General features: G+C 41.5%; 1 protein-coding gene across 1 annotated transcript in view; it reads left to right on the forward strand.

The window, feature by feature from the left end:
- The window catches only part of RAD18 (RAD18 E3 ubiquitin protein ligase), a 105,659-nt gene extending 86,213 nt beyond the window's left edge, over window positions 1-19,446 (forward strand). The window contains exon 13 of the mRNA XM_053378110.1: window positions 18,794-19,446. Within this exon, the coding sequence (XP_053234085.1) occupies window positions 18,794-18,887 (94 nt within the window). The 3' untranslated portion in view covers window positions 18,888-19,446. The remainder of the gene's footprint in view (window positions 1-18,793) is intronic.
- The last annotated feature ends 4,642 nt before the right edge of the window (window positions 19,447-24,088 follow it).

Here is a 24,088-nt window from a genome sequence, read left to right on the forward strand (position 1 = left end):
GGAATGCATTGAAAATCAATTAATGCGTTCCTATGGTAAAAAAAAGTCCAAACAAAGCCAAATTTGGTACAACAAGAGTTTATTAAGTGCTCTTTAAAGTCACACATACTGTAAAGAGCATTTCAAAATTCAAACCCAGAATTTTTTTAAAAAAACAGCAGAGTGGCCCAATGGTCACAGAAAATCATAAAAATACAGAAAAAAACCACACAAGCTTCCAGATTCTTGCAAACCCCTCCCCAACTGTTCCCCCAGCCACCCAGCACACAGAAATTCAAACCCAGAATTTTTTTAAAAAAACAGCAGAGTGGCCCAATGGTCACAGAAAATCATAAAAATGCAGAAAAAAACACACAAGCTTCCAGATTCTTGCAAACCCCTCCCCAACACCAAGTCCTTGAATTCCAAACACCTCAACCCAAAATCCAAAACCCCCCAAAAAAGTTTTAAAAGTTTAACTTACCAAATGGCTGCAAAAGAAGTTTTGGAAAAGCTTCAAAAATCAGCAAAGTCTTCAAAAACCTCAAAAAAGGCTACCACACCGCGTGCTATGAGTTGCTCCTCGAAGTCAAGTCGCAAGTGCACCTCTTCAAGCAATGCACCCTGGTTATTAATGGTTTTAAGAAAAAGAAAACAAACTTGCAAGACGTTTTCGTCTTGCGAAGCAAGCCCATAGGGAAATTCGTCTTGCGAAGCAGCTCGAAAAACGGAAAACCCTTTCGTCTAGCGAGTTTTTCGTCTTGCGAGGCATTCGTCTTGCGGGGCACCACTGTAGATGCAGGTTTGTCAATCAAAAGCAAGGAATGATGTTCCCCTCTGATAGCAGTCGGTGGTGTACAACAAAGATAGTCCTTGTGGATTTCAGTACTTGCTTGTGCTTTTAAAAACAACAACAGCAACCCACCATGTGGGAATACATGGTGAGCATCTGGGCACACCGATGCTGCAGTCACAGCATTCTCCTGTGAAAATGATTGATTGCAAAAATTGGCCAGCTTCTGCTGTGAGGAACAGGGAGCTGTGGCTACAGAAATAGGAGCAGGTTTCTGTGCAGACTACAACAAATCCTCTTGAACCCAAATACAAAACAAAAATAACCCACTGCTACATGCCTGGACTTCCACCAAGCAACAGAACTTTGTTAGGTCTTGTGAAGGCGGTGCTTTTTTAAACCAAATTATTGTGCCCCACCTCAGCAGTCAGTGTCTGAGGTTAGTTGGCCTACAAAGTACTCTAAGTAGTTTTGGAAGATTCCAAATACTGTTCTCTGCTTAAACCTTTTTAAACTTGCACAAGCAACTGCTTGGGAAAGTAGTACCTCAGCCATGGGGAAACTTGAACTGGTGCTTCAACTAGTACATGAACTTCAATATAAATTAGTACAACTTTATGAGAGAAAGTTAACTGAGCCTTCCAAGCAATTTATTCAGTGCCGGATTTACGTATAAGCTAAACAAGCTATAGCCTCTTTTGGAGGCCCCCAAAAAATGTAAAGGAAAAAAACCTGGATGTACATTTCCAAAATATAAGATAAAAAACAAATAAAATAAAACCGACATACAGCAACAGTGTTTTGTGTTGTGTAGGCTCCTATGATGTAAGTAATGGCCCTGCCTGCTAGGCTGCTCCCTAAAATATCACCGGTTTGGTCATTTCTATATATAGGGTGCCTACGTTCTGCATGGACTGGTTGCATGGCAACATGTGCAAATGGCTTTAGATACCTATTAGGTCCATAAATTACCATATAGCATATATTCAACACAAAAACAGTGACAATTTGTTGTTGACAAAGGACAGCGGGACATAAAGGACCCCATTACCTTCAGTAGCTTAGGGCCTCATCAAACCTAAATCTAGCCCTGAATTTATTCCAGTGCTATCTTATGCTGGCATCCTACAAATTACTTTGGCTATGTTTAGCCTTCTGAAGAGACAGTTAACAGGCAATATGGTGGCTGAAGGAATATTTGGAGGGCTATCACATTGATAATGGAGAAAATTTTCTGTTGCTCTGGAAAGTAATTGTGTGTATGTAACATTTTATGGCACTCACTGTCACATGGTATGGTGACGGCCACTGGCTCAGACGACTTTAAAAGAGGACTAAGGTAATTCATGGAGTATAAGTCATGATTGCTACATGGAACAGCCATTGTTCAGAGGCTATGTGCCACAGAATTCCAGGGAAGCAACAGAAGGAGATGACCATGGCCTTCAACTTCTGTTTGGGGGCTTACATGGTTAGCCACTGTAGGATGCAGGTTGCTGAACTACGAAAGGTGGCCTGCTTTAGGAGGGCTTTGTTCTAAGAGTTGGCAATGGTCACGGGGTTAAGGTGGATTTAAAAGATTAGACAACTGTATGGAAGGAAAGCCTTCTGATTACCATCAGCCATGATTGCTAGCTGGGATCTTCGGATTTCAGAATTTCCTGAATGCCGTTTGTTGTGGGATTGTGGCAGAAAGCAGGAGGGGCTGATGTCCTTCAGGCCCTTCTTGTGGACTTCTCAGACCCATTTGGCTAGTGGCTTTTGGAAACAGGATGTTGAACAGAATCTTCCCCAACCTGGTACCCTCCAGATGTTGTTGAACTGAGCCCCAGCCAACATGAACAATGGTCAGGGTTGATGGAAGATGTGAAGGGGTCCTTGGGAGAACCCTGGCCATTGCTGTTTTCAAAAGGAGAAGCCTCAAAATCTCTGCAGGCATAGAATTTCCCACAGACTGCTTTGCATCTGGATTATGCTGTGCCTTGTCCTTTCTTCAGGTTGCCTCTCCAGATGGTGTATTCTTGTGGAAGCTGAATGGAAGATTCATGGGCTGCCCATCTCTTGCCAAGGCAGTTTGGGGAGCTTAGTTGTTAATGCATAAAGCGGAACATTTGAGAGTGTTGTCAGTACAGGTACAACTGTGAGATGAATGTGTTGTTAGTCATCACCGTGTCGATCAGGGCTGGCTCACACTGCCAGGTCCTTGTACACTAATAATGGTTGATAATTTGCAGCCTCCTTGTTGTGTACTGTGTGAAATGGGTAAGGAAAGGGCAAGGGCAATGTGGTGAAAGAGTTCCGATCTTGAAAATCAGAAAAGAAAAGAAAAGCATGTCTCTCCTATCTTGTTTCGCCATCGGGGGGGGGACTTTCAATTTGAGCAGTGTTTGTGTTAGCGCTCTCTATAGTCTGCATATACAAACTCCCTAATTCTGGACAAAGAAAATAGATGAGGTGGTTCTGCAGCACTCAACTAGTTAAAAGTCAGAGATTGATGTGCATTATAATGAGTGAAATAAGTATTTGTTCCCTTTGCAAAAGATGACTTAGTTGTCGTTTAGTCGTGTCCGACTCTTTGTGACCCCATGGACCAGAGCACGCCAGGCACTCCTGTCTTCCACTGCTTCCTGCAGTTTGGTCAAACTCATGCTGGTAGCTTTGAGAACACTGTCCAACCATCTCGTCCTCTGTCGTCCCCTTCTCCTTGTGCCCTCCATCTTTCCCAACATCGGGGTCTTTTCCAGTGAGTCGTCTCTTCTCATGAGGTGGCCAAAGTATTGGAGCCTCAGCTTCACGATCTGTTCTTAGTACTTGGTGGCAAAACCCTTGTTGGCAATTATAGAGGTCAGACATTTCTTGTAGGTGGCCACCAGGTTTGCACACATCTCAGGAGGTATTTTGTCCCACTCCTCTTTGCAGATCTTCTCCAAGTCAGTAAGATTTTGAGGCTGTTGTGAACCTGGCAGTTAGATTCAGTTTGGAAGATGGTAGCTAATAACATTTCTAAGTGCAATAACATCACTTGGGAGGTAGTTTGCTCAACACCAAATTAGGCAGAAAGCATGCGTAAAACTTAAATTGCTTTTGCTTTTCCCATTGTGTGGCAGAAATGTTCTTTTGTAGAATAATCATTTTGATCCAATCTGCTCTAGTATGACGCAGAATGCAGCACCCTTATTCAAGGATATTAAGGGATGGGGTGGTTTCAAGAGAGAACGCAAATGAGGGTTTTGCATCCGAGACCATATTAACAAATGTTAATCCTCCGAGGAAATAATTACTTCTTTCAGCAGCAATTTAAGTCATTCTACAAGAATATGTAAGATGGCTGCACTGTAATCCCATGTGTGTTTAGTCAGAAGTAAATCCCACTGTATTTAATGGGGCTTACTCCCAGGTAAGCATGCATAGGATGAAGCCTCAGTCTGTAAAGGAGGTGAATGGTTTTGTTCATTAACTACGGTGGATGCTACTCTTTTGCCCAGGTAAAGTCTCCCACTCAGGCAGCTGGCAGTGTCAAACCTGGTTCACTAACAGAACTACATTGTGTGTCTCTAGACCAGTGGTTCCCAAACCTTTCCAGTAATATGGACCACTTTTCTGCCCATTGTAGCAATTGGAATGTCCTGTGCTAGATTCTGTATAATCTTTAATTGCATTTTTACAGACATGCTGCAGATCACCTGAATGAATCTTGGATCACAGTTTGAAAAACTCTGCTCTAGACCATGCCAGTTGGCCTATTGAAAAGATCAGTGTGGATATACAGTTTAGATCAGCCTTCTTCAACCTGGTATGTTCCAGATGTATGATGGGGCTGTATAGCTTACAACATCTGTAGAGCTCCATGTTGAGAAAGTCTGGTTTAGATGAGTTCTTGGTCATGAGTTTGTCCAGAGGAGGGCAGCCAAAATGGTCAAAGGCCTGGAAACGATGCCTTATGAGGAACGGCTAATGGAGCTGGGCATGTTTAGCCTGGAAAAGAGGAGGTTAAGGGGTGATATGATAGCCATGTTCAAATATATAAAAGGATGTCATATAGAGGAGGGAGAAAGGTTGTTTTCTGCTGCTCCAGAGAAGCGGACACGGAGCAATGGATCCAAACTACAAGAAAGAAGATTCCGCCTAAACATTAGGAAGAACTTCCTGACAGTAAGAGCTGTTCGATAGTGGAATTTGCTCCCAAGGAGTGTGGTGGAGTCTCCTTCTTTGGAGGTCTTTAAGCAGAGGCTTGACAACCATATGTCAGGAGTGCTCTGATGGTGTTTCCTGCTTGGCAGGGGGTTGGACTCCATGGCCCTTGTGGTCTATTGTAACTCTATGATTCTATGATTTCTTTTCTCCACTTCTTTATGCTTTAATATTTACAATGTCAAAAGAAGTTTTAGAGGTGGCCGCAATGTTCTGCCCACCCTCACGACTGAGAGTTTGTGAGCTTGTGATGCACAGTTGGCCATGGTGAGAAAGCTGTGAAAATTGCTTTTCCAAAACAAGAGCCAGAGCTTTCCCTCCCTTTCCAGTTGTTACTGCGTGGACTGCTCCTTCTCTGAATTGCCGTTAAGTGGAATCTCTGGAGGAGAGCAATGCATTTAGTATATTAATATGTTTTACTGGAACTAACCGCTGGAAGCAGCACCACGTGATCCATTATTTCTTTGTGAATGACCTGCAGAGGTGGCTGAACTCAGTTTATAGTTGAAAAATCTTTCTTAAAAAAATTATAACTGGAAAGAACCATAACATTTTATTTGGATGGCCACGGGACTTTAAAAAAGATAAAATTACACAACAATTTTACTTTAAAATACACAAAGACTAAAAACAGCCATATAAATAGAGTGACATTTTTAGCACAAATTTAGAACAGTATTTTTCAGTTTGCATAAGCAGAGGCATAGGGAAGGGGATGTGGGGCGATGGACCGCCCTGGGTGTCATCGCTGAGGGGTGACATTTTGCTCACTGTCCCTCCGCGACTCCCAAGACTACCCTGAGCCGTTGGGGGAAGGGGGGAGCTGCGCCGCTTTGCCTTCATTTTGACAGCTTGGGGGAGGCTTGGGAGTCGTGGGTGGCCGACGCGCCCGCAGGTGATATTCAATGCGCCACCCACCTGCAACTCCCAAGCCTACCCCAAGTTGTCAATGTGTGTGGGGGGGGTGACAAAAAAATTTCCCCACCGGGTACTACCTCACCTTGCTACGCATCTGTGCCTGTGCTCAATATTTTTACGATAGTTTACAGAATATATTTGCACTGTAGATAAGAATCCTTAGTTGTATATATGTTTTCCTACTTTAGTGTTCAAAACTACTTTCCACTATATAATAATAATAATAATAATAATTTATTATTTGTACCCCGCCCATCTGGCTGGGTTTCCCCAGCCACTCTGGGCGGCTTCCAACAAAGATGAAAAATACACTAAAATGTCACATATTAAAAACTTCCCTGAACAGGGCTGCCTTCAGATGTCTTCTGAATGTCAGGTAGTTGTTTATCGCTATATCCGAGCTATATACGAGCACATGATAAATCATAATTAGAACTGGAAAAGGTTGGGACAATATCTGAAAGATAGGTTACAGTCAATGCTGAAACCTCACTCCCCCCCCCCCATCTCTCCAACCGCCTGGGACAAAGTTTCTTGCCTAGTTCTTCCCTCTCCTGGCTCGCCACCGAAGCCCCAAGCCCTGCTCTTTACCCTTCCTTTACCCTTTACCTCTTTACCCTTTACTTCAGACCACCTCTTTTGTGCTAAAGGCACCCACCTGATCTTTCCTTCCTCGTTGTGCCTTCTTTGCTCCCAGGCTCAAGACTCCTACTCCCTTTGCCAAGAACCTGCTGGAGTTGTGTCAGCAGCTTCCCCTTTCTTCTGCTGACAGCCTCGCCTTGAGTCTTCCCCTCCCATGTCTTGCCTCTTTTCCACTTCTGGTCTGCCCAGCTCCTTACCTAGTTAAAGGGGCAGCAGAGAGATTCAGTGCTGTGTGCTGCAATCTTTGGACAGTCCTGTTTTTCTGTAGCTGGGCTACACAGATTCTTAGAATTTCAGCTGAGGAGAGTCATTGCCTGCCTGACATTTGCAGGTTTCTTTCAAGACTTAGGAGAACGGATGGGGTTTTTTATGATGTGATAGCGCCCATGGCAATATCAAAACTATCACTGGATTAGTATGGTGAGAGGGAATTCATACAAGTCCCTGTTTTACTAGTCTTTAAGGTGAATCATCAAATCTCCAAATTATAGTTAATCCCCACTTAAGAAACTTAAGGTAATGAAATCTAAAAGACTGAAACAAAACAAAAGAATTTAAATTCACACATTTATAAGAATATGAAATTCTAAATTGTCAATCCCACAGGCTGGTGATGGGTAGGTTTCTAAATATTTGTTATGTTGTTCTGTGCATCTGTAAAGCATACTTCTCTGCTCAGTGATGTTTATGTAAAACCAGTTTTTTAAAAAATTATTTCTGGTTTCTTAATATGCGAAAGTAATCTCCACATAATTTTCTTCCTTGCCATAAAGAATGCTCAGTGGATGCTTTCTTGGAAAAAGCAAATGAAACTGTGCCATTGGAATAATGTTCAATCAAGTTAGTGTTTTTTTTTATTAAAAAAAGTTGGAGTAGAAAATCAATTGTCTTATTTTTCTCCAAACATCACATTCAGATACAGAATCAGTTACCTTTACCATCTATCCATGCTATGTGTCAAAAATTATTTTTAGCTTTATCGATTTGATGTCAGACATGATCTCCCTTGGTGAGGGGGGGGGAATAATCTTAGATCCGAATTTTTTGGCTGCTGTTGCGACTTACGTAAGCAAAATGCTGGAGTGGGTTGGTAGTTCGACAAGCACAAAAGATGCCAGTAAATTGAACACAGTAGGCAAATGTCTTGTTTGCTTGGCTCCAGACCCTTGGAATGAGCGTGAATGCAGACCAAAAATAGAGGAAGTTTTGAGGAGAGCAGTTTCTAGTTTAAGCATTAAAGAAGAGTTTAAGAGCTGCAAAAGAGTGTATTTCTTTGAAGGCCTACAGTGCACTGTCAAACTGTGATTCCAGTTTGGATTCCAACTGCTAGCCTTGAATAATTCCAGTAAGTAGCCCTGCATCTCTCTTTAATAGCCAACTTCATATGTCTGTCACAATAAGAAAATTGAAGGTGGGGAAACGGTTGCATGGTTTTGTCACATGGACTGGCATTTTGCCCCCTTACAGCTGTGGTAACCCACATACTTCCCTCCTGATGTTGTTGGACCCCGCCAGCTGCAGCCAGCATGGCCAGTGGCCAAGGATCAGAGGAGATGTAGCCTCACAAAATCTAGAGGACAACACATGCGCTGCCCCATCCTTTCTATGCATTGGCTGTGGCTTCTATTCTCTGCCACTTTTCTCCTTGCTCAGTTGTCTTAGAGCCCCCATCTCTTCTTTTTTTTAAGTTAGCGAAAGGTAACTGCATTCAGGGATGCGGGTGGCGCTGTGGGTAAAACCTCAGCGCCTAGGACTTGCCGATCGCATGGTTGGCGGTTCGAATCCCAGCCGCGGGGTGAGCTCCCGTCGTTCGGTCCCAGCTCCTGCCCACCTAGCAGTTCGAAAGCACCCTTAAGTGGAAGTAGATAAATAGGTACCGCTTTACAGCGGGAAGGTAAACGGCGTTTCCATGTGCTGCTCTGGTTCACCAGAGCAGCTTCGTCACGCTGGCCACGTGACCCGGAAGTGTCTGCTGACAGCGCTGGCTCCCGGCCTCTAGAGTGAGATGAGTGCACAACCCTAGAGTCTGTCAAGACTGGCCCGTACGGGCATGGGCACCTTTACCTTTACCTTTAACTGCATTCTTGATTGACATGTTTTGCTCCCCCTGTCTGCTCCCATAGGCAGTTCAACACTTGTTTGGAGTACTTCTTTGTTACTGGATTAAACCACTAATTTAATCCAGTTTCAGAACTTGATCGCCATCAACTGTAAGCAGATGCAAAAATTTTGTTTTGCTAGGGGGGCACACACAGAACACAAAACTGAGGCTTTATTCCTGTGGCTGTGCTAAGAGATGAAATGCCTGTCATCTGAAAACACAGTTTTTGAAGGATCCATGACATCCTGGCCATCAGCAGGGGCCCAAGGGCTAATGGGTGGCTTCCTCTCAGGAAGGACATCAATGGTAAGAATATTAGCCTGGCTGCCATCCATTGGCCAGAGAAGGAACAGCCGCAGGGAGCTTGATTCCCCCACCCTTCCAGAAAGAACATTTGACCCCAGCAACCAGTCTCCCTGGGACCTCTGAGCTGGATTCTGGCATTAGCCAGAGCGCTGAGGGCTGACAGAGGACTAAGCACATGCAGGAAGGCCCACCTGACTAGATCATGATGCTGATGTTATGTAGCTTCAAGCACAGGCACCTGAATTTGTTTGCTTTCTTCCCCCTTTCCATTACTTTCTCCCTTTCTCTTTATTAGATTGTGATCTCGTGGGCAGGGACTATTTTAACTGTTAATCTTGGTCAGAGCTTAGAAAATGCCCTGTGCTTTAGAAGACGGTGGCAGTGTTGTTGGTGATGAAACAGGATTTTCTCCCTGACCTTTCTGTCCTTCCACCTAATTTCCTAAAAATGAAAATCCCAGAGGCTGCAGGAAAGCCTCCAAAAATCCTCTTGTGTAAAAAATAGATATAATAAAAACCCTAATATTTTCTATATATCAGTCTAGCGTGCATGATACTTCCAGACTGTACCAGACTGGATACATGAATAATATCTGGATGGCGTCAGTGCACAATTGCTCGAAAACCCCCAAGGCAGAATATGCAATTAAAAAGTAATATTGAGTTTATTTTAAAGGAAATCTGGGTCCCTTTGGCATCAAGACATAAAGGAAGCAAATAGTTCTAAAACTTGTGAAAAGAATAAGAAAGCAGAACATTTCACAAATCTTTAGGCAAATGCTTCTCTTCACTGTCTGGAGCAAGGTGTTATGCCCAGAAGGCTCCACAAAAAGTGCTTGTTACAAACATTTTCAAACTGGTGTGTGTTAAATAGATGACACCCAGAGGCAATTCTAGAGTCGGAGCAAAGAAACCAAGAGAAGCAGGTAGTAGTAAGCGGAAGTGGAAAATCCCTCTTGATTCTTTCCAGGTCCTTCAATAGATGCAAGTTATCCAGTAGGTAGAAGTCACAGGTAATCTAGATCAGATCCTGCATGCAAAACTAGGCTTCCAAAAGCTATATCGGAAAAGCCAACATCATTCTTAGTTCTCCACACCTCATTGCATAAAAAGGGGGCGGATTCTAACAGTTAGTTAGCTTAAGGGAATGCTCCATACCTTGTAGACAAAGACTGGAATGCATTCATCTAAAGCACTCACAGGACATAAGAACATGAGAAGAGCCTACTGGATCAGGCCAGCGATCCGCTGAGTAAAGTAAGCATCCTGTTCTTACAGTGGAAAACGTCTTGCAGGGCACTCAAAGCTGCATTATCATAATGCAAGTAATAGGATGAAATGGGTGAGAATCTGAGGATTGTTACAGTTTTGATTAGTTGGATTTTATGCCCTGTCTTTGTCAGTATGTAAATTGGTTACATGGGACTCCTTTCGGAATAAACAGCTATCTTGTACCCACCCACCCTATTTTCTACTTCTTCTTTTGTAAACCATGCAAAGTTTTAAAATCAACAAAGAACGCTCCTTAAGTTTGCCATCTTTGTCTTCAGATTTGCCTTCATTCTGATCTTTGTTGGTGCCATAGGAGAAGATAGCTGTCCAGTGTGACTGCAACTTTTGTACTTTGCTTCCTCCCCAAGTCTTACCATGAATATTTTCCAGAATCCATTATTCTTTCCTAACCTGCCTGCTATGATCTCCTTGGACCTGATTCCCATGTAGTTAGTCTGTTTCTCTAGTGCAGGGTAGCCAAGATGGTGCCCCCCTGTTGTTGGACTATAACTCCCATCAGCCCCATCCAGCATGGCTAATGGTCAGGGATGATGGGAATTGTAGTCAACAAGTTCTGGAGGGCACCATGTTAGTTATCCTTGCTCTCTAGTGGATAGAAGGGCAGTGGATTTATGGAAGGTTTAATTTAGTTGGTGCAGGGTTTGTGTTTGTTTTAGTGACATTTGAAAAATCCTATTGTTAGACTTATTTTTACATCATTTGATTTTGCTGTGTTGTAAATTTCAGGGCTGGGCACATCAAGGAATTTAAATGCATACAACATTTTGATATTTTCCAGGCCATACAATTTATCATCAATTGAATAAAATGAAAATGTGAATCAAATGAAAAATGCTCATCAGACAGCTGTGTGTTTTTCATTTATTTAACCATCAGCCAGGTTTTTATTTCAAGGACGCATTCCTTGGTAAAATTAAAATCCCAACAAAATTGATTCTTGGAATTGTATTTTCTTTGCTGCTAGTAAAAATAAGAAACAAAAATAAAAATCGTGACTCACAAACAATGGGAAATGTTCAGACATTGAAACTGAAATGTAATGGTTTTGGGAACAGAATTATTCAGAGATATTCAGAAAACTCAGCTAAAGCAAGCATTTCATTGTAAAGCTTCTGGTAGTTTTGCTACAATGCTTAAATACTACTTTCCAGTTCAGTAGTAGCTGAAATTCTACCAGACTTTTGCTTATATGAAAGATAACCCTTCGTTTTGGAGGATAGTTGTAGCTACATGAAGTATGCATGTGTGTGCTTCTTGGATTGTTATGGATTTACCTTGTAAGGTTTTCCTATGGTTCTCTTTCTCTCTCTTCCTCTTTCTCCCCCACCAAAAGAAGCAACCCACCTATTTGCTAATGCAACATGTTTTAGTGCGAATATTTTAGCTTTCAGCAGTCATTTTTAGATAACAGCTTATTTTGTAAGTAGTTCATCAAACAACTTGTGTTTCTACTAAAGGCAATTTATAATTTTACTTTGATGACACATTTTACTTTGACAGCTAAGCTAGTAGCAATAACAGAAGTCCCTTCTTTGTGTTTAAAAAAACATTCCAGCTATTCTGTAGACTCTAGTGGATGTAGTAGCAGTGCCATGTTTTTTCTTGTTATTATAGGTTCCTTTGTTAGGCAGAACTGAGAGACAGACCTAAGGACCTTTGTGATATATTTTGATATGTCAGGGGGAAGATTATCCACTATACACTGGTTTGTTTTTCTCATGAAAGATTTCAGGATCCATTCAAATGTGACATGACGAATCCTGGTGGGTGCAGGCTTGGTGCACATATAACATTTTCCATCTCTGTGACTAATCAGAATTTGAAATGCAATACAAACTGGGTTCAAAACACTGCAAGGTTAGTCCTGGTGATGCTGAAGTACGGCAGAATTTGTACAGGGAAACCACAACCTGGAAGATGATCCTGACCTACTAAGACCTGGGGTGAGTATTTCTTTGGAGCTCAGTGTGCTTAAGTCTTTTATTTATTTTCTTTAGCCAAAGATCCAATTTTATTGGCGTACTTTGTATTTAAGAGCTGAAGGACATTCAGAGTGGTCTGGATCCACAGTCTGGGATAAAGAAAATCATTGTTCTAAATTTAAAGAAAAGCAAGGAGATTCTCAAGTGAGGGAATTCTGGTGTCTGGGAGCAGCCACCAAGAAGGCCCTCTCCTGTTTCTCCATCAAGCATGACTGTGAGGGTCTCATGCTCTAAATAATTGGTCTTCATCAGGTGGGTCATGACTTTTCCCCAGTGGTTGTCACAAAGAGTTTCAGAAGTTACAGCAAACAAGTCCCCATCCATTGGCAGAAAAAAATAAAGAAGGAAGAAAGTTTGAAATAACTTAAAATTAAGAGAGATTGGTTTCCTTATAAAATAATTGTGATGCAGGCTGTAGAAATCTATTTTTCATGCACTTGCATGTTTTTCTTCTTGAGCTGGGAGCCATTCTGGGCTACCTGCTTCTTCCAGGAAGCAGAGGGAGAGACATGTTATTTCCATTGTGTAAAATGGGCTCTTGCCGATGCTGTGGTTCTGTTCAAATAAATAACATGATAGTTCTGTCACCATAAAAAAAGCACTTGCAGATCTCTTGAAAAGGAGGGTTGCATGAATGGCCAGGAGATCCTCTACAGGTATACACAGAAAGCCTTTCTTTCCCTCTAACCTGTGGCTAATTTAATTTGCTCAAAGTTATTGTGTCTATTGATTTCCATAGAACTCACATCGACTCACATCCTAAGTTTTTATTTATTTAAAAGAAACCACACTTATTAGCACATCAGCAATTATACATTTTATTAGTAGAGCATTTGCATCGCTTATTTTAGCTGAGCAACTTTTGTAGCAAAGTTTGATGCATCTTTTGAGTTCTTGTTGGAACTCATCTTCCACTGCTTCACATGTTTATCCAAGCTATGCACCAAGGTGTACAACAGCTCTCCTCTGGCACGAAACAGCAAATTTATTTTTCAGTTCTGATTTGGGGAAATGCCATGTTTAAACTTTCAGATCGGTGGTTTCTGTTTTCTGTCCAATTTTTATTGTCTTGTTCAATTACTGTCCTGCAGTTGAAGAAGCAACCATGTGCTAGGAATTAGTGACCATAAAGGAAGACATTCCTTCTGGGATTATGCATAGTTAGTGCTTTACGTGTTAATTTGATGTGATCCAGTCTGGCACAGCTACGCTGGATGCCTGTGCAACCTTTGGCAGTAGAACTGAGATGATGCATAAACTGTGATGTTGGATTCCTGGAAACTGGCTTGCAGATTTAAGACGTCGTCTCACTTAGGAATAAGTGCCATACATTTCACAATCATTTTTCTGGTGTATAACAACAACAACAACAACACTCTATATTTCTGTGCAAATAGAATTTTCTCCTAGTTCATTGAGTAAAATGTTGAACTTCAGCCCCAGTATGGAAACATGCATTTTAATGGCGAGCAAAATGAAAGCATTTTGTGTGTGAAAACTGTTCTTATAAAATAATAGTTAGCAATGAGAGGAATCATATGGTGGAGCTTGTGAGTCCATAGTTGCCTGTCCACTTGGTAACAGGGAAATGATAGTAATCTCAGGGACTGTTAAGTTTCTTTGAATAAGGTTCTCTCTCTAGTGTAAGTACACTTCATGGCTCTCTTGGCTGTTATAGCTCTGCAATCGGTTTCAATTATTTGATAAGGAAGTTATTTTTGGAAACTTTGTTTATTCACTTCAGACAGTCAGATGAGCACAAGGACACCCACGATCAGAGGTGAAACCATCAATTAACATTTTGAAACCTCACTTAATAAACTAATACTAAAAAAGCAAAAAAAGCACACAGCAGTAATAAAATTATATAGAAACCTGAGACAGCTAAAACCAATTCAGTATATTAGTCTTTTAAAATCCAAAAGGAAGGTTTTCATCAACTTAAAAAAGGCTATTAAAGAGGGGATGGGACAGACTTCTCTTGGGAGGGAGTTCCCAGAAAGACTCCTAGCATTACTGTACAGAATGTGAGACCAGATATGCCATGGAATTGCTCGTGCTTCATTGGGTCCACACAATTGCCTCTTCCAGATTACATACCAAAATTGTTGCTAACGCTGCCATCTTATTATTTATTCAATTATATACCGCTTAATTGTCAAGATGGCTTCTAAGTGGCATACAAGCATAAAAACCAGTTACAAAAGACACATAATTGCAATGCGCAATGAAATAATTTCATCAAAACATCAAAATAAACATGCACATAGAAAACGTTCAAGAAAACAAGCCAGCTGAAACATCGAGTTTCAGAGTTAAAGCAGCAATGAACACAAAGCATGTCAGGAGATCAGAGGAATGCTTGCCTAAGCAGTTGTGTCTCCAAAAGCTGATGGAGCATCAATATGGAAGCCTGCTTTGGATCACCAGGCTGTGGCAGAACTAAGTGGGTTCTACATGGTGATCTCAACACACTTACCTGGCAATGGAAAAGAAGAGTGGAACAGGTCCAGTTCTTTCCCCAAAAGTGCCTGCAGCTGAACCACCCCCACTGCTTCAAGCACCTTTCCTAAAAAGGGGAGGGTATTAGCACCTGGGTGGTAGTTGTCAAATATCTTAGGTTCAGGAAGGTTCCTTTTCCAGGAGCACGTGCACCATTGCTTCCTTCAAAGTGGTGCAAACCACCCCCTCACTCAGTGATACTTGGCCACCTGATGAGCCCACTCTGTCAGCTTCTCCACCTTGTACAAGCCAGAAGGGGCAGGGGTTGAGGGAGCAAGTAGTGGGATGGATAGGCAAAAGAGCCTCATTCACATCATCAGGTCCCAGTCATTAGAATGGCTACTGACCTGATCTCCGTAACCATTTGCATCTAGAGTACCTCCGGTTATTTGTATGTTCCCTAGCAGCTTGTTCTCAACAACCTTGAATGCATTGAAGGAAAGGTGAGATACAAATGGAGGACTAATTTGGGAATGTCCCTAGCCCTGGACAAATGAGACATAAAAGGAAGAACAGATATTTGAAAGATTTTTGCCTGAGGCCATTGAAAGTGGCAGCTGAGCTACATGGTCTTTTATTTTGGCATATAATCAAGTAGCTCCCTGTGTCACAGGGAGGAGCCAGAGCTAAATGATAGCACATGTATCAAACATGTACGAGGTCCAACCCCTCTAATTAAAGTGCCCTTGAAAAGCAGGATCTGGAAAGACCGCTCTCTGAGACTTAAAAGAAGGTAGTCACCATGGTGCCTTCTAGATACACTGTTGAACTACAACTCCCATCAGCCTTAGCCACCATCAGCAAAGGTTTGGGATGATAGGAGTTGTAGTCCAAGAACAACTGGGGAGGGCATCACATTGGCTACCACTGAAACTGTTGCCTTTCAGAGTACATTGCCACCGACCTGGTGCAGGGTCCCATGGGCTAAGGCAGATCAAGAGTTGCAGGACCATGGATAGCTCCAAGGAAGCAATGTGCTCCAATGAAGGTTGAGAGCAGACTGAGCATTTTAAAGCATTTCCTCCACTCCTTGTGGTAACTTAGTTTCTTAAAGCGCCAACCCTTTGACTTGAAGATGATCACTCCTCCCCCTGTTGCATTCTGTAACCTCACACCTGACCCGGTGAGGCACCATGGGATGCATTTACTTCCTCAGGCTCAGGGAAAGGCACCCATGAGGGCCCTGGTGATATGGCAGGTTGCTGAAGAGGCCAGAGACCATCTTGGATGTGAGTCCTGGAAGACCTCTTCCCTGCCTTGCAGGCCTTTTCCACCTGGCCTGGGAAGGCGGGACCCTGATTGACTCCAGCTACAAAAACCTGAGGCTGCTGTACTCTTGGACTGGGATATTGTTTAGGGTGGGGGTGTTTTTTGGCTGCTATTCATTTTTGTATCTTTATGTTAGATATTATTATATATAATATGTGGAAATTGTTTATTTTGCTTCTGTACTTTTGATGTTTTGTTTATTGATCTTTCTGACATTTGTTAAGTTTCTAGATTTTTTCATGTAAGCCTTCTTGATCACGGTTTGAACTATAGAAAGGTGGCATGCAAATAAAATTATGTATGCCTACATGCAAGCATGTTGTGGGTTCCTGTCAGTTGGCCTTAGGCTCAGGGGTTTCCCAGTTTCCAATAGCGAACTCGGAGCCTTGGACCTGTTCCATTTCCTCAGCTGCAGACTCTGAGTCTGGTTGAACATTGAACCATATTGGAAGGGCCTTAACTCCCTCTAGAAACCTGTCTGGAGTTTAAGATCTTTTTCACAGCCCCTCCACCTTCACAGGCACATTTGGTGAGGACATGAGAGAGGGCCTCCTTGGGGACTGCTCTCAGGTTGTGGAACTCCATTCCATGGCAGGCTAGGCTGGCCCAGGCTTTGCTTTCTTTTCACTGGCAGGCCACTAATGGGCTGTTGTGACAAGGTCTTCTTGAGAGTGGGTGTTGCACTTGTGTGTGTGGATGTGTGTGCACTTTGAGGGTTTTCAGTGGTGTTTTTAATAGGGTTACTTATTTAATTGCTTTTCAAAAAACATTTGTGTTCTTTGTGTGTTTTAGTTGTATCTGTTTTCATTTATGCTGTGAGCTGCCTTGGGCCCTGCACTGAGAGAAAGGAAAGATATTTATTAAATAAACAATTAGCTGCTGTGGCACCTAGGCAAGATGGACCACCAGCGCGACTGAGTATAAGGCGGTTCTGTAGGTCTTAGTGAAAGCATGAGGCTTTCACTTGCTGTGAAGGTGCACTGGAAATTTAAAACCCCCGTAAGTTAAATCCTTATATATTTTGAGTATATAAAATATTTAAGGGGTGAGGAACCCTTTTCAGCCAAAGGCCTCACTTCCCTCACGGTCAGCCTTCCAGGCATCTCATGCCAGTGAAAATCAAGCACCTTGTTGGATGTGACTCTTAATTTTATACAGTAGGCTACGCTCCAGCCATGAAAATGTCAAAGGTTTCTACAGACGCCTGCCTGCCTACCTCTTTAGCCAGTTAAAAAAGAGACATTATCATAGTTCGAGGGCACATTCCAGTCAGGTGAAAGCAGTCAAGGAGGGCATGGTGCACGGTTGGTGAGCACTGTGGCCTGAGAAGAGCGGGCCTGGCCTGGCAATAGTACTATGGGCCAGGTAGAATAGTGGGCCTCATGTTCCCTGCGCCTTAAATAAATGAATATAATACATTTCAAAATGACAGCACTATAGCAGACTGTGTATAGATTTTTGGGCTTTGATCAATATACCCTTTTATCTTTTAAAATTCCTCCTCAGCATTCACTCCTGTTGTCTTCTGGCTTTCCAATAGTAGCCTTTATTTATAGTAGCACTTTACATTTTGAAATCTGAGGTTTTTATCCTACCATGGGAGAAAATGTAATTACCTTTTCTGACTGAGCAGAAATTCCTTTTCAAATTAAATGTTACGAGATGTCACTAGTATATTTATGTAATATTAAAAGGGGGAGCCATTTCCCCATGAGGCCCTGTATCTGTGCTTGCCCATTTCTGATCCTCATTATCACAGTTAACATTTCCACTTCTGCAACATTTTACCATTTTCTTAACCTTTCAGATATTTTTTTTTAATGCATTTATCTGATCTTCTTATAACTTTGTTCCTGTCTTTTCGACACATTACTGATTAGCACTGGGACCATACGTTGTATCCAACTCAGTTCTACTCTCAAAGTAGACCCATAGCAGTCAACGGACCTCAGTTAGTCAAGACTTTTAATTTTAATGCATCTGCTGTGATTAACGTTGGATACAACTTTACTTGGCTGGACGGCAGGAGACTGAAAGCATCTGTAGATTTTGAGTTTTCTCTCCCCCCCCCCATATATTATATATTCAGATTACTGTTAATGTTTGAAAAGACACAGCATGAGGTTAGGGCATAAGCTTTTATTGCTTAAGGCTATTTTGTTCAAATCCCCACTTTGATGACGTATTTCCAACCGCCTGTCCGGATCCATTGTTGGGAAAGCCAAAAGATACAATACTGGCTGCATGACTCCCGTCAGGCACCCTCAAAATTGTTGTATTGTTCATTAGGACAAACTCATCATCTCCATTATAAAACAACCACATGTGGTTTCTCTCCTACATCAGTATAGATGGCTTAATAAGGCCTGCAGTGTCGTATAATAAAGAAATTGAATGTTAAAAAATTTGTACAAAGTGATCTCTTTGGGTATTAACTTTTGAGACAGAGGGGTTGCTCAGTTCTCCCTGATTTAGTCTTAAAAATCAGAACTGGATGTCCTTCAATAATGAATGCTTTAGCTAAACTCAAGTATGTGAATTTGATTTTTGTAATAAATATCTGAGCTGCATGCAGGAGGCCGGATTAGAGAATCCTGAGTGGTTTCTTCTGACCTTTGGCTATGTTAATATTGCCTTATTTTAATCAGCCTTTGCCCATAATGTAGATGCGATAAGCTGAAGATGGGGAGAAATTCTTTTTGATCTTTACAGAGACTACACTGTATTTATGACTCATAAGTCTTAAGATAACTACTATCCATTTCTGTTACATTCAGTTTTAAGATTAATTTTTTCTCTTTTTTTCCTTTTATTTTAGCAACAGTTTCCCAGATAAGAAAATGACCAAGCAAAAATCAGAACAGTCTAGAAGCAGCTTGTTACTTCCTAAGCATAAGCGAAGAAAAGAATAGCAAAGTTCCTGGATACTACCTTGCATTAAGAATACTTCCAAAATATAACATACTTGTATAGGTAATCTTATCTGTCCTGCTTTTCATATACCTGCATCATTTGCCACCCATCACCCCTTTGCTCCATAATACCTGGGACTCACTTTCCCACCCACATCTTCAACCTGCTTAGGCCTGGTATGAGCAATTGCACTAAAGAAAATCTTGGGGATAGTTTGCAAAGTTACAACAAAGTGATGGATCTGCCACTGCCTGATTTATCAGCCATATGATTCCAGTCAAATTTCTTTACTGATGAGATCTCTTAGAGATTTGGCTTAACCAAACCTCATTTTTTGAAAAAAGAATACAGACGTTTTGCCAACTTTTGTGGCGGTTTTAATATGCATAAAACATGATTGTTGTGGAAAAAATAACATTAGAAAACCTCATACAGTATAATATTATTATTATTATTTACAAGAGGCCGTTTATTTGGCATTCTGTAGCACTAGAGCACTTAATGCTAGCTTGCTTCTGAGATGTACTACAAACTAATAAAATGTAAAACGAAAAACCACCAACCTTCTTTATTTTTCTCTCCAGTGTGTGTAAAATCTTTCTTTACTGCTTGTGGTATGGTTCCCTTGAGTCATTGGAGACACCCCCCCCCCTTTTCTCATACATGTTGTCTGCAGCATACCTGATTTTGGTGAGGTCCACCACCTAAACTTGCATTTTTGCTGACTCTCCTTTTCATTTGAAAACTGCTCTTTAAGCCCAGGTTTTTTAAAAAAATCCATTCCTGGATTTGGCATGAGAACAACATAAATGCGAAATGAGGCCATGTATGCTTTTTTCTTCTAACAGACAATCTCCTTGACACTTTTCCTAAGCCATCTATCTCATAAATGTGACTGCTACAACACGGCTGTTGGGGTTTCCCCCCCAAAATTTGCACTTTAGTACAAATAATACTTTGGGCATAGTTCACTATATTTCTGCAGACTAAATAAAAATAAAGCAACTATTAGTATTTGAAGCCCTTCCTATTCTGAAGAATGACACACCAACAACAACCACCAGCTCAGTTTGGAGTAAGCAGAGGTGCTTTTGGCTGATGGTCTACCAGCTCAGAGAAGAGAATCCAACCTGTTCCTTATAGGTTTGTACTTCTCTTTAAAGGTCATGTTTTGATCTCAGGTGCCCATGTGGCACCCATAGCGTAGAGTGTCTTTCACCAAGTCAGTGTACATGTGTTTGAGAACTATGATTCGGCCAGATTCTGAGATGTTTATACATCAGCACTGAAAAGCTCAAATACAAGTCCTGTATGCAAGGCACAATTTCAATGTGAACCCATTTTAACTGATCAAATGAATAAGATGGATGAGATGCCCTAGAGCAGGCATAGGCAAACTCGGCCCTCTAGATGTTTTGGGACTACCACTCCCATCATCGCTAGCTAACAGGACCTGTGGTCAGGGATGATGGAAGTTGTAGTCCCAAAACATCTGGAGGGCCGAGTTTGCCTATGCCTGCCGTAGAGACTGGCAACACACCTTCAACTGCTGGCAACCATGGTGCAATCTATATTTGGCTTGATGTGAACGATCAACAACAAGCTTTTTTGTCACTGCATAAAATAGCAAAAAGGGGTTTTAAGGTAAGTTACCTACCTAATAGGATGATAAATTCAAATGAGAACAGACATACATTTGGTAATAGATATTATGAAACTTTTTCTCAGACTAACACTCGATCACCGTGCTGCATTATGCCTTCCAGATTTAAATATGTGCAGCAGACACTCAGGACCTTAAACTAGAGCCTCACATTGAAATACTAAGAGAGAATCTTGTGTGAGCCAGAGCAGTGAAGAATTATGAATTAGTATCCCAATCTCTTTGAATCTGTTTGGCATTTTTTTCCTATTCATGGTTAGTTTTCTTGCTGCAGGTTGAGAGCTATCCATCATCTGAGCATTTTACTTGAGTGAAATATATGAATATATGAAGCAGTAAAGGCTTTTTCTTAATCATATTAAGGCAGTAGTTCCTAAACATTTTTTTCTCCACAGTCCACTTGGAGGGTCTTGGTGGAACACTTAATGTTTTTTTCTGCCTATTGTAGCAATTGTAATGTGCTGTGCTAGATGCTGTATGGTTTTTAATTATATTTTTATTGCTTTTTATTTATTTTATATTGCATTTTATTCTGTTGTGATTTGAATTCTATAGAATTCAAATTGTATTGCAATAAAATACGATAGAACAAATAGAAGAAGCAATAAAAATACAATAAAAAAATTGAAATCTACTTGAATCTTAAATATGATCCATGTGCTGCCATCTCTTGTCTCCACCAACATGCTGCAGACCACTGGAGTGAAGCAGTTTGGGAACCTCTGATCTAAGATTAACAGATGATTGCTAACCTTTGCAAAGGCTATTATTTCACCTCAAATCTTTCAGGGAAGAAGCTTTTGTTGGAGAATGGACTCATACCTACTTGAGTATTCAACAATAGTATTAGTAATATTATGGTTACTTCTTTTTGGCCTACTATGTGACCAAAATGTGAACTGAAATTTGCCAGGCTTGATGTGAATGATATATGGGTATGTTTGGGTGAGCTTTCTGAGTTTACTGTCTGTGCATGTGAGATATTCAACACAATGAGTTTCTGCCCTATTTTACATTAATGATCCCCTTGCTCCTCTTTGAAGACAACAGCAGATTATAAAGTCAATCTCAGTTGACCAACAATGCTGAGTCCCTTTAAAAACCCTTAAAATCCTGGTGTATGTGCTATGTTTCTGGATTGATGATCCCTTAAAAAAAAAAAAGGAAAAGAAAGATTGTGCGCTCAAAGTTTCCTAGACAGCCATGCAGAGAATCTGTGCTAGCTAAATGTTTCCATCTACATTGCAATCATTGAATTTCTATCCTTTTTACTAAACATTGCCTGTCAAAGTTAATTACTCATGGAAGGCTCTGAAACTTAACATCCCCAGAGCAAGAAACACCCAGGCTGTTTTAGTGTGGGCACTGTTGATTCAGTTAAACTCAATTCAGTTGTGCATGCATGTGCATATGAAGACACACAACCCACAGTGTTTCATGCACTGAAACGTGACCCCGAGATTAAGAGTCTCATGCTACATTTAATGTGGTCTTGCAGATCTGACATTTTTCATACTGACCACAGCACTATCTAGAAAAAGGGAACCCAATATTTTGTTTCTGTAGCAGGATTCGGTTCCAGGAAAGTAGTGTGTGTACCCCACACATTTTTGTCACATTGTAAACTGTTTCCTATTATTGAGACACAAGTTGTATTTATGAAGAAACTCAGTTGATCTAGAGTTTATAGTAGCAGTTCTAGGCCAAATCTAAATAAGCAAGCCTTGGTTATGGAAACTTGTAGATAACCAGTTTCACTCAGTGACCCCTGTTTAAGCAAGTGACCATGCTTGACATAATCTGCATTAGTTTCTCAGTCTTTGCGCAAGACTGAAGGTGGGAGAAAAATGAGCTAAAGAACAAGGACTTCCGGGTTGGCGCCATTGTTTAATGGCGGATTCCCTCCGAGCTCCGGAGGGAATCGGCTCCGTAGCGTCTGGGTCTGGCCGCTGCGGCGAAGCGGAGACCCTTAAAATCACAGGCGCGGATGCCTGTGAACACAGAGACTCGGCGGGCACCATTCGCGTCCCCCCAATCCGCGACGGAGCCTTTTTAAAGGCTTCGGAACGGAGGCAGGGTGAGGCGTGGTGCTGAGAGTACTCCCTCGTCTACGGAGTGAAGCCGCAAGCCATTGACAGAGAGCGCCAACTTCTTCTAAGATCGATTGGACTCTAAAACATCAACCCGTGAGTAATACGGAGATTGGAACCTTAAAAAATTTTTTTATTTTGGATCTGGAACGAGCGGGAAGGGGCTAAAAAGGAAGTCCACCCCCCCTCTTTGTAAACAATTTAAAGCAAAGGACCGGGCAGCTAAGGTCGAGAGAATCTGTTTCTTTTTTTTTTTAATAAAAGATCTTGACTTCACGGTTTTGACATTATAAGAAGATTTACTGGAGGATAAAAAGAATTTTGGGAGCTGAAATTTCACCCCCCCCTAGACCCGGGAACGTCCTATGAGAAAGCCTGTTGCATTGAAGAGTTTGACAGCTGTCAAGTGAGCTGTCAGTCAGCTAGTTGTCAGCTGGAAAAAGAGAACATTGTTTCTGCTATTTTTGCTGGTTTACTCGGTATAACTTGTTGAAAATAAGGAGGGCTGATACAAAATAACTGGACTTTTGGTTTTGAGCTGAAAGGAATATTAAGGAACTAAAATCCCCCTAGAGGGGTAATAGGGACACTACATCATAAAAATGGCTGGAGCATGTAAAATTCAAGCAGAATTGGACAGAGCACTGGTTCTCTTGGGAAACTTACAAGATGAATACAATGCTTTGTCTACAGAGGTTTCACTACTACACTGGACAGTAAACAACAGTTTTGAGCCTGATAAGGACTTGAAACAGGAAGCCCATTCAACTGAACAAATAAATGAAACTGAAAGTGTAGATATGATGGAGCAATATGTTGTTTTGGAAGAAAATGAAGGAGGAGCTGGAGGTTTGCAGGAGTCAAAGGAGAGTTGCAATATGAGGCCTGACATGATGATAAAAAAGGACAATAAAAATTGGATGCGGAAAGCCTGGTCTGAATGGGAGTCTGGAAAATGGAGAGATCCCCTTTGGAGGAGATCTGAAGACCTGAGGATTACAAATTTGTTGAAGGTGAAAGTTGGAGCTTTGGGGACATCTGGATTTGAAAGAAATTTGAAACAAGAGTTGGAGTACCCCATAGGCTTTGCTTTTAAGTATGGAGGACTGGCTGGAAGCAACATGGATCCTGTTGGGCCGGAGCCTCTCCGAGACTTGGGGCTTAACATCAAGGACTATCAAAGAGACCGGCAGAAAGGAACTGAGAGAGATATAAGGGCCTCGGACGTGAGATCTCCAGGCTAAATAAATAATATAAAGACTGATGGATATTGGTTGGGGACTGGAACCGGGAAAAGGGTGGGTGGAGGTTGGGAATCCAAAGGGTACATAAGTATAATCTGCCTTGTCTTTTTTTTTTATATTTTGTTAGTGGTATGGAAATTGGGCAAATCGTGGAAGGGAAATTTTGGTCGACTTTAGGAAAAAGGTTTAAGAATAATTAATGA

This window comes from Podarcis raffonei, chromosome 2 (assembly GCF_027172205.1).
Source record: "Podarcis raffonei isolate rPodRaf1 chromosome 2, rPodRaf1.pri, whole genome shotgun sequence".
Classification (NCBI taxonomy): Eukaryota; Metazoa; Chordata; class Lepidosauria; order Squamata; family Lacertidae; genus Podarcis; species Podarcis raffonei.